The 18,244-nt window shown below is 40.6% G+C and overlaps 1 protein-coding gene across 2 annotated transcripts in view; it reads right to left on the reverse strand.

Moving 5' to 3' along the window:
* Positions 1–18,244, reverse strand: part of PELI2 (pellino E3 ubiquitin protein ligase family member 2) — a 170,735-nt gene that overhangs the window by 110,827 nt on the left and 41,664 nt on the right. The window contains exon 2 of one of the 2 annotated variants that reach the window (XM_074365478.1): positions 9,260–9,389. In XM_074365478.1, the coding sequence (XP_074221579.1) occupies positions 9,260–9,389 (130 nt within the window). Of the gene's footprint in view, positions 1–9,259; positions 9,391–18,244 lie in introns of those variants that run through there. The other variant, XM_045522047.2, reaches the window with a different exon arrangement.

Raw genomic sequence — 18,244 nt, forward strand, 5'->3', positions numbered from 1 at the left:
TTGTCCAAGTGCTATCTCACAATTTCTATTAAAGTCAATATTCAAGTCTTTATATGATTTCCAAACTAAATTTGTAGCAGTAACACCCAGGCTGTCCATCCAAAGGCAAATACAACTGGACCCTCAAACAACCCAGGGGTTAGGGGCACTGGTCCTTCATGCAGTCCTTCGAAAATCTGAGCATAACTTACAGTCGGCCCTCCATGTACACGGTTCCTCCGTATCTGGGGGTTCAACTGACCATGAACTGTGCAGTACCGTAGTTTTTATTATTTTTTAAAATAGTAAAAAAAAAAAAATAGTATTTACTGTTCTTTAAAAAATGTATGTATATAAGTGGACCCGCACAGTTCAAACCTGTCTTGTTCAAGGGTCAACTGTACTTCACTATTTCAATTCCAAGCTCTTAGATAGATCAGATAAATGCCAGAGAGCTAAATAACATAAGATAAATACAAAAATACCAAGAAAAAATGTTAAGTGGTTTATTTGGTCTTTATCTTTTTATGCCACAATCCAGAGGTAACTGAAATAACAAATAAGACTGCATCAAATAAAAATATCCAAAAGTTGTTTCAAAAATTTCAGACTTTTTTCTCCCTAGCACCATACTTGCACCATCTGTACAAAATACATAAAGTTTTCATGTAAATATTTCTCATTGAGGCCATTTTTCTTGAGTAGGACAATAAAGTTTAATATATTTCAGATGTTGTTCCTTTCAGCTCCATGAAATCAACAAAAACCATCACCTATCTTCAAAGTCCTGAACACTGCATTTTAAGTGAATTATTAAACCACTTCTATGTGAAATGGCTAGAGCTTTGTCAATGACTGAAATTTTACTGCCCTGATTTACAAGTTTTCCAAAAAGTTGTTCACTCATCTCAATAGATGTGTTTTGCAACAATCAGGACCATAGCTCTAACTGCCATGATACATTCGTATAAAAACTATTTTTTTGAAGTCTTAATAAATACTTCAAGTCACAAAGTTACTTTAAACTATACAGTATATTGTGTTGGATTTCATAAATACTTTTTCCTTTGCTTTAGCAAGACTCTCTGATAAAATGTTTTTAGACATTATTATCTCAATTTTTTTGTCAACTGATTTGTTTTTTTTCCAGCTTTAATGAGATATATCTGATGTATGACACAGTGTAAGTTTAAGGTATATGACATGTTGATTTGATACACTTATGTATTGTAAAATGATAACCACCACATCCTTAAAGCACATTTCCATCATGTCACAAAACTACCATTTCTCTTTTATAGTGAGAACATTTGAGATCCACTCCCTTAGTAGTTTTCAAGTATATAAAACAGTATAATTAACTATAATCACCATGCTATCCAATAGGTGCTCAGAACTTATTCAAATTATAAGTGTGAGGTCTGTTCACTCTGATTAACATCTCCCCACTTCCCCCATCCCTTGGTAACTACCACTGTAGTCTGTTTCTGTTAGTTCAGCTTTTTAGATTTCACATGTAGGTAATATATAGAATCTGTCTTTCTCTGACTTACTTCATTTAGCATAATGTCCTCAAGGTCCATCCATGTTGTCACAAATGGCAAGATGTCTTTCTTTTTCATGGATAAACAACATTCCATTGTATATACATATAAATCACATCTTTATCCATTCAACTGTTGAGGAACACTCAGGTTGTTTCCTCAACTTGGAAAATGTGAATAATGCAGCAATGAACATGGGAATGCAGATGTTTGAGATTCTGTTTTCATTTTCCTTTGGATATATATGCAAGAGTTGGATTACTGGATCATACAGAAATTGTATTTTTAGCTATTTGAGAAATCTCCATACTGTTTTCCATGGTGGCTGCACCAGTTTGCAATACCAGCAACAGTGCACAGGGGTTCCCTTTCTCTGCACTCTCCCCAACGCTTGTTATTTCTTGTCTTTATGATAAAATCCATTCTAATATGCACAAGGGGGTACTGTGGTTTTGATTTGCATTTCACTGATGATTAGTGATGCTGAGCACTTTTTCATGTACCTGTTGGCCATATGGATGTCTTCTTTGGAAAAATGTCTTTTAAGATCCTGTATCCATTTTTTAATCATTGTTTCAGGCTTTTTTTTTTTTCTTTTGCTCTTGAATTGTATGAGTTCTTTATATATTTTGGATATTAACCCCTTATCAGATACATGACTTGCAAATATCTTCTCCCATTCAGTAGGCTGCCTCTTCATCTGGTTGATGGTTTCCTTTGCTGTGAAGAAGCCTTTTAGTTTGATGTAGATCCACTTGTTTATTTTTGCTTTTGGTGTCAAATCCAAGAAATCATTACTAAGACGAATGTCAAAAAGCTATGTTTCCTTCTAGTAGTTGCCTCTTCGAGTTTGATGTTTTTATGGTTTCAGGTCTTATAGCCAAATCTTTAATCCATTTTAAGTTGATTTTTGCATATGTGGTCCAGTTTCATTCTTTGGCATGTGATGTCCAATTTTTCCAACACCATCTATTGACAAGGCCATCTTTCCCCTCCCCAGAGTATTCTTGGCTCCTTTGTTTTAAATTGACCATATATGTGTGGATTTATTCCATTCCACGATCTATGTATCTATTTTTACAACCAATACTGTTTTGATTACTACAGCTTTGTAATATAGTCTGAAATCAGGGAGCAGGATTCCCCCACCTTTGTTCTTCTTTCTTGTGGTTGGTTTGGTTATTTCGGGTCTTGTGCAGTTCCATACAAATTTTATGACAGTTTTTTCTATTTCTGTGAAAAATGCTATTGGAATTTTGATAGAAATTGCACTGAATCTGTAGATTGCTTTGGGCAGTATGAACATTTTAACAGAATTAATTCTTCCAACCCATGAGCACAGAGTATCTTTTCATTTTATTTGTGTCTGTTTTGAAATTCTTTCATCAATGACTTGTCTTCAGTGTACAGATCTTTCACCTCCTTAGTTAAATTTACTATGAGGTATTTTATTCTTTTTGATGTGACTGTAAATGGGATTATTTTCTTCATTACTCTGATAATTCATTACTGATTTTTATATACTGATTTTTGTACCCTACAACTTTATTGGATTCATTTATTCTAACAGTTTTTTGGTGGAGTCTTTAGGGTTTTCTACATGCAATTTCATGTCATCTGCAAATAGAGAAAGACAGTTTTACTTCTTCCTTTCCAATTTGGATGACTTTTTTTTTTTTTTTTTTTTTTTTTTTTTGCCTAATTGCTCTGGCTAGGACTTTCAGTACTATGTTGAATAAAAGTGGCCAGAGTGAGCATCCTTGTCTTGTCCCTGATCTTAGAGAAAAAGCTTTTGGTTTTGCACTGCTGATTATGATGTTAGCTGTGGGCTTATCATATATGGCCTTTATTATGTTGAGGTACATTTCCTCTACACTCAGTTTTTTGAGGTTTATTTTTTTTTAATCAAATGGATGTTGAATTTTTGGTAAAATGCTATTTTTGTACTTACCGAGATGAACGTGTGGTTTTATCCTTCATATTGTTAATGTGGTATATCATACTGATTGATCTGCAGATGCTGAACCATCCTTGCATCCCTGGAACAAATCTCTCTTGGTCATGGTTTATGATCCCTTTAATGTACTGTTAAATTTGGTTTCTCAAAATTCTGTTGAGGATTTTTACTATTATGTTCATCAGGAATATTGGCTGGGTAATGTCAGCTTTATAAAATGAGTTTTATAGTGTTCCCTCCTTTTCAATTTTTTAGAACACTTTGTGAAATATTGGTGTAAATTCTTCTTTAAACATTTGGTAGAATTCACCAGAAGTCATCTGGTCCTAGACTTTTGTTCGTTGGGAGGTCTGATTCAATCTCCTGGCTAGTAACTGGTCTGTTCAGATTTTTTATAACTCCATCATTGAGTCTTGGTAGATTGATTTTTTTTTTTTTTTTAGGAATTTATCTATTTCTTCTAGGTTGACCAATTTGTTGGTATATAATTGTTCACAGTTGTCCCCTGTGATCCTTTTACTTCTGTGGCATCAGTTGTCACATTTATTTCTAATTTTGAGTCATCTTTTTTTTTTGTTCGGTCTAGCTAAAGATTTGTCTATTTGTTTATATTTTTAAAATACAGATTTTACTTTCCATAATCTTTTCTATTGTCTTTTTTTGTCTCTATTTCATTTGTTTCTGCTCTTATCTTTGTTATTTTCTTTCTTCTACTAACTTTGGGCTTAATTTGTTCTTTTTATAGTTCCTTGAGGAATAAAGATAGGTTGTTCATGTTTATATTTTTAGTTAAAATAATCAAGTTGTGTTTCATCTTAGAAATACAAATTATTCATTTTAGGTTTGTATTCCTGTACAGTATCAAGGGATATTCTGGACTGCAGTTTACTACTACTATTTCTTTTTTACCTTCTCTGACAGATTCAGGATATTCATGTTAATGATGTCTAAAAAAAAAACTTTGCTGGCCTCTTCATTTATAATACAGTAAAATTCATTTTTGAACTTATATCAAAACATCAGACATTCCTAACTCAAGAATTAGAATGCAGTAATAATGAAAGAAACCAAAATAAAAACTACTTAAAACTCAACTATTTAAAAGCTGTAGCAATGTAAAAACCTGAGGATCATGACACACAGATGATTCTCTTGAAGCACAGAAGGCACCAGTTTCACAAAGAATGTGCAGTGGAGATACGCCACCTATGGCCGCTAAGACCCAGGCTGGACAGACAGGTAGTGCTTCAAAAAGCACCCACCACTAAACCCCCTTCTAATGCCTGGAAAATCAGCCTGAACTAATGAGTTCACACTGAAATTTACATTACTAGTTTTACCACTTCTCACAGTTATTATTATATTGCTCACTGACCGATAAGGAAGAGTTTTAATATCTTATCAACCAGTAGAGCCATTCCAGTGCTCACAGCTGAAGAGCCGTCCTGGTTGTAACAATCACATTAAATAGCCTTAATTTTTCTCCCAACTGTCACTCCAAGACCACTGATATTTTCCATTTATTCTGAAATAATGCCAACTGGAACAGAGTGATATTCGATTGCTTTTTAAAAGTAAAAATACCCCAACAAGGAGATTTCAATAAAGCACAATCTAAGAAGGAAAAACCTTGATGAGTTTTCTACAGTCATGCTGCTAAATTTAAACCATGTGGCCAGCAAAATACGTACCTATCAGGCCCCATTACTACCACCACCATCACCACCACCCTGGTATTTACAGGTTAAGTAAGAGCCAAGTTGTTGCCCCACATCATTAAAAAGTAAATGAACAAGCATACACTGACTTGAATTCTCAGTCATTATTATGCCACTCCCTCTGCTTAACACCCTTCACTGTTTCCCCTTGGAAAAAAATCCAAATTCTCCCACCAGGACCTCCAGACCTCTCTGCTCTCCCGGCTAATTCCCCTTTATGCTTCAGCTCAAGGCTCAAGGCCACTTCCTGAGACACCCCTCCCCATCTATCCCATCTAACTCTGTGCCTTCATTTTTCACACCACCTCAGTCTCTTTCTTTACCATGTTTTTCAAAATGTGTAGTTAAATATGTATCTATGTGATTACTCATTGTTTGCCTACTCATGAGAGCTCCAAGTAGACATGTTTTATTCTCTGTAGTACGTGCAGTACCTAGCCTGATGCCTTGCCACAGGAAGTGCTAGATGAGTATTTGCTGAGTATCAGTGGGTGAATAAACTGCTGAATGCCCTATGTCTATGTGACAAACCCGCCAACAGTAAAAGAGGACTTAAATTAAAAAAAAAAAAAAACCAATACATTATATAACAGGAGAATTATCTTTGAGTATTACAATTCCAAGAGCAAATATGTACACAAGTGAAGAGTACACAAACAGTGACTGTACAAGCAGCAACACACAGCAGTAGCACATACTGGCCACCCTCATCTGACTTGGACACCGGGATGCATGGAAGACTAAGAGGTCCCATTTTCCAGCAGGCCACTGCCATCGGCAAAGGGGTACTCCCTGGTCTGCCCCCAACTGTGGGGCAGAGGGAAGAGAACACAGTCAAAAGGCCAAGCACTCAAATTCTACTGCCCTTCTAGGGCTCACTTGTACAACTCCAATCAGAGATGACCTTTTTGTCACTAATACTGCAGGATCGGAAACTTTAGAACAAAGTACTGCTGATTCAGGTCAAACAGCCTTTGCCAAGTGTCACCACATACCCTGGCATTCTGATGGGAACTGGCGGTGAGCGAGAAAGGAGACAAGAAAAATAATGCAGCAGGGCCTGGGAAGGTCCCAGAGCCAGGGACGCAGGAAGAGGGGTGAGAAAAGGAATCTGGGGTGAAGTTAACCTATAACTGGACAAGCCGCGGGGGCTGACAACCGTGGCAAATAAGAGCAGCTAAAGGGCTGGATGCCTTGGTGAAATCAGGGACAAAACTGTGTGTGTACCCAAGAAGAATGAAGTGGAGACTATGGTCACTTACAAGTGACAACAGGTGGTAAGGTCTACCAGGCAGTGGGACAAGTAGAGCAGAAGTGACTCACAGTGTGAAATACAGAGAGTTATAGCACTGTGCTCCACAGATGCTAGTGTAACACGGCCTGGGGAGTAACAGAGAGTGAGCTAGGTACGGAGTCACCGAAATACGCACAAGACTGAACTGCAGGTCAGTGAGGTCAGGAGAAGTAGGGGAAAAGGCCGCGTAAATGAATAATGCAGGATTACAAAAGAAGAGACCCAAACAGAAACAAAATGAAATCATTTCTAGTTCCATGAACTGGAAAAGATGGAAAAAAGAGTGTATCGATGAAAAACCAGGATTCAGCTAAGGTAAGGGAGCAGGAGGAGCATCTGAAGAAAAAGTTAAATATATAAGAGACTTGGGCTAGGGGGCCACAGATCAGTGGCAGCAGGGCTGGCGTTTGAGAGGGAACAGAAGGATGAGGGATTGGTGACTAAGGTGGTGGGTTCAGGGAGGATGAAATACTATGTACAAGGCCCACCACATAGAGGTACCAAGATGAATAATGGCAAGGCAATGGTGGAGCTGATCAGCCCACAATAAAGACGTCTGGTCTACTCATCTCCCTTGGTCATGGCTGAATGACCCTGAGTAGGCCTAATCAGATTCTCTTTCCTGAAAATTTAAAACCTTTAAAAGTGATAGAAGGTAGTTGGAGCCAAGTCACCTTGTAACACCCTTGAAAGGACATCTCCATCACCTCCTGCTGATACTCTGGTTCTCCTCTCTCACACAACCTGGTTACTCAGCCTTTCCTCCCCCAATTCTGAGAACCATTCTTAACCTTTAACAATTTCTCCATGTTTGTCTTTTTTTTTTTTTTCAATCCAGAAGCATTTCTGTTGCTTATAACCAAAGTATCTCACCTGACTCAACATGGCTCCTGCCCACAGCAAACTCATTCATTTCATAAATGAGGAAACGAAGGCCCTGACAATGTACTTTTCCCAGGCTGTAAGACCAAAACCCAATTTTCCCTACTACTGGTACTGTCAGTGATATTTTTTAAACGGTGATATTTTTAAACACAGATTTAGACAGACAGCTTCCAAAATATTTATAATCTAAGTAACTTCAGGTAAAATCTAGGTATAAAGGTAAAGCATAAAAAGCTAAAACGGGAGCAGATGGAGGTGGGCAGTGGGTATTGGAAGAGCCACTGATCTTCCAATAGTAGCTACTGGAAGATACATTTCATGTTCCATCACGACAGCAAGCCTGAGTAATCAAAGATGTCTATAAAATTTTTAAATAACTGAAGCCACTGTATTAGTATAAAGTCTGAAGTTTTTTTAAAAAGTAAATGTAAAAAGGTACAGAGCCAGAAAAGGAAAGATAAATGCCAACACACAGACAAGGACCATGTCTGTAATATCAGAGTATTTTTGGCACTCATCACGTGCTTAAAAACATCTGCCTTGGTACCCTTCTCTAAATATTTTTGCACCATAAATGTTTCTCACACTTCCTTGACCTTCTAAGATTCTGTTGTTACTTCACTTCTTTTTCTTCTCAGAATTTTTGTAAGGCTGATTTCCCTTGTTTTTCCCTATCAAGTGTCCTTCCCTTCTGAAAACTTTCCCTTTATTTTCCCTTTTCTAGCTAAAAGCTTGCCCGCTTAAAATGCCTGCTTGCCTGGTGTTTGATATTTTCTGATCTAACCATTCCCACAGTAATACAAGACAACCTTCACTGGCATATTCTAGCAAACTTCTTCCATGGCACTGCCTCAGATACAACAGGAACTTTCAACATAAAAATGTTAACAGAAGTGATCTGTTTCCAGGACTGAGTATAAATGACACATGTGCTTCCACAAAGCTAGTCATTTTTCTTTGAACCATGGGTTTTCAGTAAAAACTGGAAATCAAGTCTCTTATTTATTCCAGATGGTCCAAACCCATTATGAAAAATAAACATATACTGTCAGTGCACAGCCAGTGCCCCATATGAAATACTTCAGATAAATATAATTATTTTATAGGAAAGGAAACTATATTACACATTAAGTAATTGACTTAATTAAAAGAAAAACTGTCATAAATCTAATAGGTCACATGTATCAACCAGACTTGAAATTCAGGTTTCCCCTCCACTTATGTATCAGAAAACAAGTGAAATAATCATTAAAAATTCACATTTTATATACTTCAAACTTACAAAAAGAACATACATATAATAGACTTCTTACAGAACTTACCTCTGTTTACTTCCAATCTTTCTAATAATTACACAAATTCAATTCCACATTGCACATGCAGATTATGTGAAAACACCCACTACTCAATTAACAGAAGGAAAACAGCAAATCTTAACGAGGTTTATACCAAGATTTAATACAAAAACTCTCTTCAGGATAAAGAACATCATCTATCTCGTAGCCACAACTATTCTACATTGATACGTGCTGACTCCACTACATTCTAAAGCAGTGGTCCATTTCCAGGGGAGGGCAGTTTGCCCACTCACCCTCACTCCCCAGGGGGCCTGTGGCAATGTGGAGACTTGTTTGGTTGTCCTAATGGTGGTGGCAGTAGGGGGTGGGGGGTGGGGTTGGTGTACCAATGGCAGCTAGTGGCTAAGAGGCCAGCGATGCTGTGAAACATACAATGCACAGGACAGCCCTTCCCAACAAAGACTGTCCCACCTCAAAGAGTTGAGAAACTGTCCCACAGAGAAATGAGACTGAAAGGAAGGAGCAGCTGACAAGGAATAACCATGAGTCACCACGGGCCTCCCTGTTCCCAAGGAGGCACCTACCTTGCTCGCCTGCGGTGTGGATATCACGTGGACCGTGCTGGGCTTGACTCCGTTAGCCTTCGGCCGCTTGTAGAGAGCAAATCTGCTTTTCCTCCGGCCTCTGTCTCCATTAGGTAAAGCACCATTGTACCTATAAACAGAGATGAAAGAGCTCATTTGCTTGTACATTTTAAATGCACTGAGAATAAAAGTTCAATGGAATAAGGGAAAGACAGGAATGTTCAAAGAATTGCCCACTGAACACCCCACAAAAGGAATGGGCTGCAAAGTAGACTTCGGCTGTAATGAAATTCAAATCACTTCCAGAAACTTAATTTAAGAGTGATGTACAAAGTAATTATAGATTTCCTATTCTATAAAGTCAGACTCTTCAAATCTTTTTGGAAAGAGGCAGAGTATAAACAAGCAAATGAGAATTCTGCAGAGGCCGTATTAGTGCTGGCTCAATTCAGCAAGGGGCCTCCTAATGGACCCTGGAGAAACACTCAAGAAATATTTTTAAATGAACTAGTTAGAAAATAGCACACTAATTAAACCTCATCCCTCACTCTCAAATCATGTTATTTTCTACAGGATCTTTATTTGTAAGAAGACCAAATTTAGTTACTTGCATTCTTAAAAGTTCTCAATTCTCTACACTCATTCCCATTTCTGTTTGAATCCTATACTATCAGGTTTGAATCCTATACTGGCCTGCAAAAATTAAACATAAAATATGACTCCACAAGAAGGTTGCCCATAAAAAGTAAAAAAAAAAAAAAAAAAAAATCTTTCGTTCACAAACTATCAAATAACTTAAGAGTCACCTGGAAAACATTACTGTCCTTAAGCAGATTTCCTGAACTAATACTTTAAGCTAAGACTAGTGTTTAAAACGAGTGCTGGATGGCAGGAGTGTTCTCATTTTCACCTGTATTTTCTAACTCTGGATCGACGGTTCCTGTGTGTTCTGAGCGCTGTCTCACACTGTCACACTGCCATGACTATTTTCCAACTTTTTAAGAAAAAAAACCGAAAGAGGGAAGGGAACTGTTTCAAATTTACATGGATAAACGTGACAGCCCCCAGGCTCCCTCTGACCACCGAAGTCAGGGCCAGAACATCAGGTGGCGCAACCCTCTCCTCAAAGTCCTGCCTTTGCCACCTGTCCCATCACACCCAGAAGAGGGCGGTGGCCGGCACTGCAAGCGGGACCCACCAAGAACAGCAAAAGCTGGAACCAGGGGCGTTGGGTGTTTGTTTTACAATTCAGTATCTACAATGGATTTAAGTTATCACCAGAAGTTATTCCTGCTGTTTTTAATGTCTTCATTTCCATCACAAAGGAATGTCAGCTACATAAAAATGTCTCCAGAATACAGAAATAATTGATTTCAAGTCTTATTCCTCTCCTTTTTCTAAGGCAAGATCAGAACAATGCGCATTATTTTCTTACACATCTTTGTGATCACTCTTATAATGAACACATCCCTGAGTAAACAGCCATTACAAACCCACTTTGTCTTAATATATTTCCACATCACTTAAACCAAGATGAACATCCTGTATTAAGAGAAACATATGTGAATCAACTAAAGCCAGGACTCTAAACAAGTGAGAGGAACATTTTCATCACTGTGGCCTGGAGGCAACAGGTACACATCCTGGCAAGGTTTCCCAGCTCTGCAGCGTCCTGCCCTCATCTATACGCCATACACCGCTGGTCAGCGGGATCACACCCAGTCAAGAGTGTGGCAGGCAGATGCTCTGTAAGAGATCTGCTCACAATGACATCCTTTCTCGGGAATCCAGCCCTGAACTCCCTAAGGTGAGTCCCTGTGCCACGTCTGGATGAAAAGGGCCAGGCCAGCACCCTCCCCGCCACCTCAGGGCTGAAAGGCTAGACGTGGACATCCGGCCCAAGCTGGCCAATGACATTCTCATCCCAGAAAACGCAAAGCCAGGACTGAGAGACAACCAGTGTCTGTGGACAGCTGGTGAGAGCTGCCAACTGAAAGGCAGGAGCTGAGGGGGTGTCACAATCTGTTATGTGACGAAGCAGCAGAGGAGGGAGGAATGAAGCAGATGAACAGAGACAAGTAACAAAGAGAGATAAGAAGAGGCCCCCTAGGGCTTCTACCGGCCCAGATGTGCTCTGACCCTTGTTCATGAAATTCTTTTTAGTTTCGGTGAACTCAGGTTGGTTTCTGCTACTTGCAACCCCAAAGCCATATCGAATAGAAAGGTGGAAACACAAAAACCAGAAATGTCAACCTTAACATATGCCGAAACATTTTCATTTATATTGCCTGAGCAGAGATGCGCAGATATTGCAGGTTAAGCAAATAATATGCCAATCTCAGTCTCTCCTATCAGAAATAATTAAGGTAAGAGTGGGGAAAAAGCGTCACGATGAGACAAGTTTCTCATTAGGCTAAGCTTCGTGCTTATTCATTCAATACGAACAATGCCACGTTCCAGAGCTGCAATGATCAGTATCAGCCCCCCTGTGCTCAGAGCTCTCCACTTAGAAGCAGAGAAAGGCACAAAAACAAGTGTGATAAAACACTCAGGCGACAAGATCACTCGTCGCACAGGGCACATGGGAAGAGGCACGGGCGAAGCCTTCATGGAGAAGACAGTGAGTGAAGTGTCCTGAAATCAGAACAAGACGACTAAATGGGGAATGCAAGGCAATCACGTGTACAAAGGCAAGGAGGAGCCGGTTCAGGACTGTGAAAGGAGAGCTTTGTAAGAATATGCATGCTGAAATCTCAAGAGACGCTGATTCTGTAGTTTGGGGACAGAGTTCTGAAAAGTTCCACGGGCGATGTTTACTTGCAGCCCCAGTTGAGAACCTTGATTTCAAAGGCAAAAACCAATAGTACTTGGTGCCCTATTTGGCTGCATGAAGTTAGGGACAGAGAAAGGCAATGTCATACAGCCTTCTGGCCAAGGCCAAGGTGATGGCACTATTAGAAATAGGAATTTTAGGGACATCTGGGGAAGACGTGCACAAGGCAAGAGAAGTTATAAACTTGGGTGCCTTCACCATACGAGTGTGGAAGTTAAAATCATGAGTAAATGAGATTCCTCAAGAAAATGTACAGAATAAAGAAGTAAAGAAGGCAAGAGCAGATCCTGGGAAAGACAACAGTTTAAAGAAATAAACCCTCTTAGTCACAGGCGGAAAGACCAGGACAAGGTCGTATCACCAAAGACAGGAGAGGAGAGAATTTCAGCAGTGTTTAATCAGTTAAGAGGCCAGTCACTAGAAACGCTCAACCATGATTTGGAAAAGAACGGGTCACTAGTGACTTCACCCATCTTCAAAGCAGACAAGCAAATAAAAACAAGCAAACCCTCCAATGCTAAGCCTCCTCCGAGCCCCTTCTCCCACTCCCATCTCCTCACTGCCAAGAACCTTGAAAGAAGGCTCCACACCCACCGTCCCACCTCCAACACCTGCCGACTCTCCAGCCCACTATCATCTGACTTGGCCTCCAATTTTAAAAGTCCATTTGGTCATGTCATTTACCACCACCTCACCCAACCTCTGCGCCCTCCCCCACACGTCTCTCAGTGGCTCTCCCATCGAGGAGCACAGTGAGTGTGGTCCATTAACAACGGCACAGATTCCCATCACTTCCCCTGGGAGAGTGAGTCTAACCTCTCCCTACACCTGGGCTGGCCTTCGTAACTTGTTTGCCAACAGGATGGGAAGGAAGTGACGTGCTGAGACCTCCAGAGCCAGGTCTGAAAAAGCCTCGCAGCTTCTGCCCAGGTCTCTTGTGAGTCCTGAGCTACCATGTAAGAAACCTGGGGCCACCACGCTGGGGAGGCCACCGGAGGCACTCCAGTCAACAGTCTCAGCTGAGCCCAGCCTTCCCACCCCCTACTATGGCTGTCATGGACTCTCCAGACCAGTCCATCAGCTGACCACCACCAAGTGACCTCAGTCGATTCCACATGGGACAGAAGAACTACCTGGCTGAGCACTGCCCAGATTCCTGGCCCACAGAATCATGCCATAAGTAAGATGGTGGCTAAACCACTAAGTTTGGTGTAGATGGTTACACAACTGACGCTCCGGACAAGCCACAAACCTCTGGCACGGTCTCCCTCTCCCCGCTTCATAGCCTCTCCTTTGACCCCTGATCTAATTCAAGTCAAGCACTGCCACCAAACCTTCCCCTTGCCTCCCGCTCTGGTCCCTTCTCCTGGGGAACATGAAGTCCACCTCCAGCATCTGGCTTAGTGTGTGGACATCGCAGGCACTGAAACCTGCCAAGCCCACCACATGACCGAGAGCCTACCTTCTGCACAGCAAAGAGCCCAGACATACAGATGAGCCACTGCCTACGCAGGCCGGAAAGTGCCATTCCGTTAAAGAAGGACAGGATGCTCCCTGGCCCGGCAAGCTTTGCAGCCAACTAGTTGGTAGAAATAAGATTCCCACGTACTGCTGGCACATCTGTTTCAACTGCTGAACAAGGGTACTGTGATTCAAACCCACAAGTTGCCTTTCAAACTTCACATTAAAAAAAAAAATCTGGAGACTTAAGAAATCCACTTATTTACTAAATGTGTGATGAAAATTTAGCTCTTCATATATTCAGGGTAAATAGCCTGTCTTAATAGTATTTAGAAGCTGCAAAGGGCAATGAAAAACCCGTGTAAGAAACCTTACTAGAGAATAAAGGGATTTTCTTAGTTTAAAATTCAGAGTTCATGCATTAACGGTTTTTTTCATATGTTTTTATTGTAGTATAGTCAGTTTACAATGTGTCAATTTCTGGTGTACAGCATAATAGTTCAGTCATGCATATACATACATATATTCGTCTTCACACTCTTTCTCACTATAAGTCACTACAAGATATCGAATATAGTTCCTTGTGCTATACAGAAGAAACTTGTCATGCATTAATGTTTTTAAATAGCATTTGCTGTGCGCTATGTGCCAAGAAACTTTGAGAGATAGTCTCCTAGTAGACAGACAGAAGGCTGGAATGACTGGAACACACATAAACCCACACAGCTAGGAAGGGACAGACAGGACCCAAAACCACACCGGGTTTTGTCTAACTCCAAATTTCATACTCTTTCCAGTAGCCAACACTGACAATTTTTAAATTCAAGGCATTTCTTGGTAGACAACACAAAGACACATTCTTGAGAAGATGCCTGCCACCTGAAAATGCTGTCAGAAAGAATTTTCTATAGGAGACAAGAGCAAGAGAGGGCATGCTAGGTGCCCCACTCACACTTCAGAGGCAACACATTTGATCTTCAGTCGCCTGAACACACAGAGCAGCATCCCTGGGGAGGGGGCCCGAGAGCACGGACTACAGAAGGGGAGGCGGCATCAGCATCAAATGACCACGTGCCCGAGGCAGCCAGACTCTCATTACAGACTGAAGGCTCTGCGCTCCCTCGAAAGCAACACCTCCGTCACCTGCACTTATAAACCACAAGCAACTACTGTAGCCAAGACAGACCGAACACAGCAAATAGGCCGTGACACCAGAGACAAGAGACGTGAAGGCAGGGCACCTGTCTCAAGGCAGCGCACATCAATTCACCACGATAGAGACGCACTAACGCACTGCTGCAGTTGTGTACACGAAAACCAGTAAGTGTCTGACACCGGCTTTATAGCATGACAGTCCCAGCTCCTCGCTATTTAAGCTATCATTTGCATCTGGATCTGCGTTTCCAGAATGAACGTTATATATACGGCCCAGGGACACAACAACAAATGCTGCAGGTTGTAGGGTCTCTTCAAATCAACAGGAGACTTTCATCTCCAGCCAGAGAACTAACTACGGCAGCACCATCACGCTCCACTGGTGATAATCTGCTGCAGCTTTTTAAACTTCATTCAGAAAACCTTCCTGGGCGTAGGTGGTCTAAAAATGAAAATTCTCAATGCCCCACTTCTCGTTGGAAATGGTCTTTGTTCCAAGTAGCTACTTAAATCTACTGAATATGAAAATACATACAATCATTCAAGAATGCATCAAGTGAGGTACATGGGGTGAGTCAGGCCCCAGGGCTGTGTGCTGAGGGGCTAAGGAGACAAAAAGGCATCGTGTCTCTTACCAGACTCAGGCAGGTGGAGAAGAGAGGCCAGGTAACAGATAGATACAAAACAATGCTGTTACATGCTAATGAGAGTGAGTGAGCAAACACAATGGAAAAAAATCAGAACAGTAACTTTTGAACACAGTGACAAGTCTTGTCTTGCGTGATTCAAGTCACGGAACCTTAACAGTCTTCTACGCCAGCCCTGTGTGACACTAGACAATCTTCCATTTATCTTAAATCGTCTGGACCGGATGCTCTTTGAGACGTTTCCTATTTCTTTGTGTAGCCCCTCTTCACCTCTACACGGTACTTTAAAAAGGGGAGGAGCTCAATGAAACAGCCACCACATTAGTGCATTGATGACAGTGGCGTAAGGGGTCAGAGGAACTCTAGCTCCAACACTTTTCCTAGCTGGTGCTGTGAACTCACCTAAGATGGGTCCGGTTCCTCAGCTACAAAGATAGCAACACAAAGTTACAAGTTTAAAAAGAGACTCCCCCAAAAAACAAATTTCTTCTGTATAGCACAGGGACCTATATTCAGTATCTCGTAATAACCTTTAATAAAAGAGAATATTAAAACCAATATACACATATATATATGTATGACCCGGACACTGCAGAGATTGACACATTTTAACTGACTGTACTTCAATTAATTAATTAAAAATAAAAAGATTCCCAAAATTCTTTCAGACCTTTCAACCCAATATGGACAGAGAAGGCATTTCATACAACTAAAATCCCAGGATCCTGTCTAAGGAGGGTGAAGGTCATGCTGTTATTTCAAGGACTGGCTCTGATCTGCTGCTGCAGTTCCAAAGGCCCCTCTAATCTTTATGGCCAGTGAGGTGTGAAAATGACACTTCCTGGTTGCCTTTCCCTTATCTTGAGGTTTTCTGTCTTCCCTGTACCAAACTATTTCCCAAAGTGAAACATTAAAACATTCTTTATATCAGGAACACAGTACTGCCCCACCCCCAGCAGATTTTAAGCCATTCTTCCAGGATTTATACACCCACATGCTCATCCAGCCCCCTGAAGTGAAAGGTACAGCGTGAAGGCAGGAGAGAGACACAGAGAGGGAGAGAGAGACAGAGAAGGCATCCTGGCTGTGTGTAATCCCACATCTGCACAAGCCCCTGCACCACTCAGAACCCCCTTCCCCGCCCCATTAAACAGAAAGAAGACCTAACATGCCACAGCCTGGACCCTGGAGCGGTGTGTGATGGGAGATGAGGGCACAGGTCTCCTGCACAGATGAGGCCCTGACCCCGGCCTCTAGCCCACACCTACGCCAACCCCAGGGCAGTCACCCTGTTCTCTCCTGCATTCATTCAATCCCTAAGGCTCTGGAGGGTCACACTCCCCTACTTGCTGCTGCTTCCAACCAGGTCACAGGAAAGGAAAGAACAAAGCAATGTCTAAGGCAAGAACAGTATTTATTAACTAATACTTAACAATTTGTTTCTTCAAAGTCATTTCAAATTGGTACTGTCACTAAATCACACAAGATAAAGTTTTTACCGAATTGAATCTTTGATTTTTGAGCATTGCTAGAGGGCCAGCAGCAGACCATTTTTCACTGGATACCTGAAGGTATGCAAAGTGTCAGGAACAGGGAAGGCTATTCATGCCACCCCTAAAACACTGATGACTACGTCTTTTATTCTGCTGTTGGCTCCAACAGTCCAAAATATCTCCAATTAAGTACGTATTAATATAATATTCATGCTTTATGTCAAAGAATCTATTTTTTACCCTATGGGTTAAAATTATTTTTTAAGTATTACCCTGCAGTAATTTTTGATTCCTAAAAGAGAAAGTATCACACAAAGAGGAAAAAAACTAAAGCATAGCAAGAAATGGATTTGATACAGTATGAGATTTGTACAATTCAAGAACAATGAGGTAAAGACTTACATCTTTTTACCTTATTCTTGAATCAGTACCATCTTATACTCCACTCTGCTTTCCACAGTTCACCAATTAATAATCTTGAAAAACAAATTAAATCCCACATACTCCTTTTTTCATCACTCTAACATTTGCTTATTTTAGCCTCTCATCACCTAAACTGAGACAGTCAGGTACATAAATTGCATGTGGCAGACTGAAATATTGGTTCCAGTCCACACTCCCTGAAGATATGCCCTCGACATGACTTCATAGCTCCAGTCAACTTCCTTGCCCTGGACTTTAGGTTGGACCATGTGACCTGCTTTAGCCAACAAGACGTTAACAAATGGGACACAAGCAGGGGCATGAATTGAGCTTGGCAGTTGACATTACCCTCTGTCACCTCTGCCATGGCCAGAGGAAGAGTATGTCCCAGCCAGCCTACCAAGGAGGACAAGTGACACTTGGAGGAGATCCAGAGCACATAAATGCAGTGTGAAGCAAAGCCACTCCATCACAGCCTAAAGCAGGGCCACTTCAACCAACCCACATTCATGAGAACTAACAATTGTTTTAAGTCAGTGAGTGTGGGGATGATTTGTTACACAGCATTATACAGCAAAAATTAAGTGATACTCTGAATTGCAAAAGCAAATTCACTTAAGTAGCTTCCTTAGTACCTAAAGACTTTGAGCTAAAAACACATAAAATACAAAATATATACCCATTGAAAGTTTTAAATATAAAGAATACTTTTTTATTCTGGAGGAAAAAGTCTAAAATTAGAGACAATTCCAAGTTTGTTCCTTTTTAAATAGGCTATAAAAATGGGTTTAAAAAAAAAAACTGTATACCTCCTAAAAGAGGCAAAATATCAAGTTGTATGTTCTTTTTTCTCCAGTAAAGCATTATGTCAACCAAAATCTGTGGTGCCTCAAGTAAGCTATAGAGTGTGTATTTATAAAGGTCTTAATCTCTAAAAATCAAATTTAGACATAAAAGGATTAGGATAAAATTA

Source organism: Camelus bactrianus, chromosome 6 (assembly GCF_048773025.1).
Source record: "Camelus bactrianus isolate YW-2024 breed Bactrian camel chromosome 6, ASM4877302v1, whole genome shotgun sequence".
NCBI lineage: Eukaryota > Metazoa > Chordata > Mammalia > Artiodactyla > Camelidae > Camelus > Camelus bactrianus.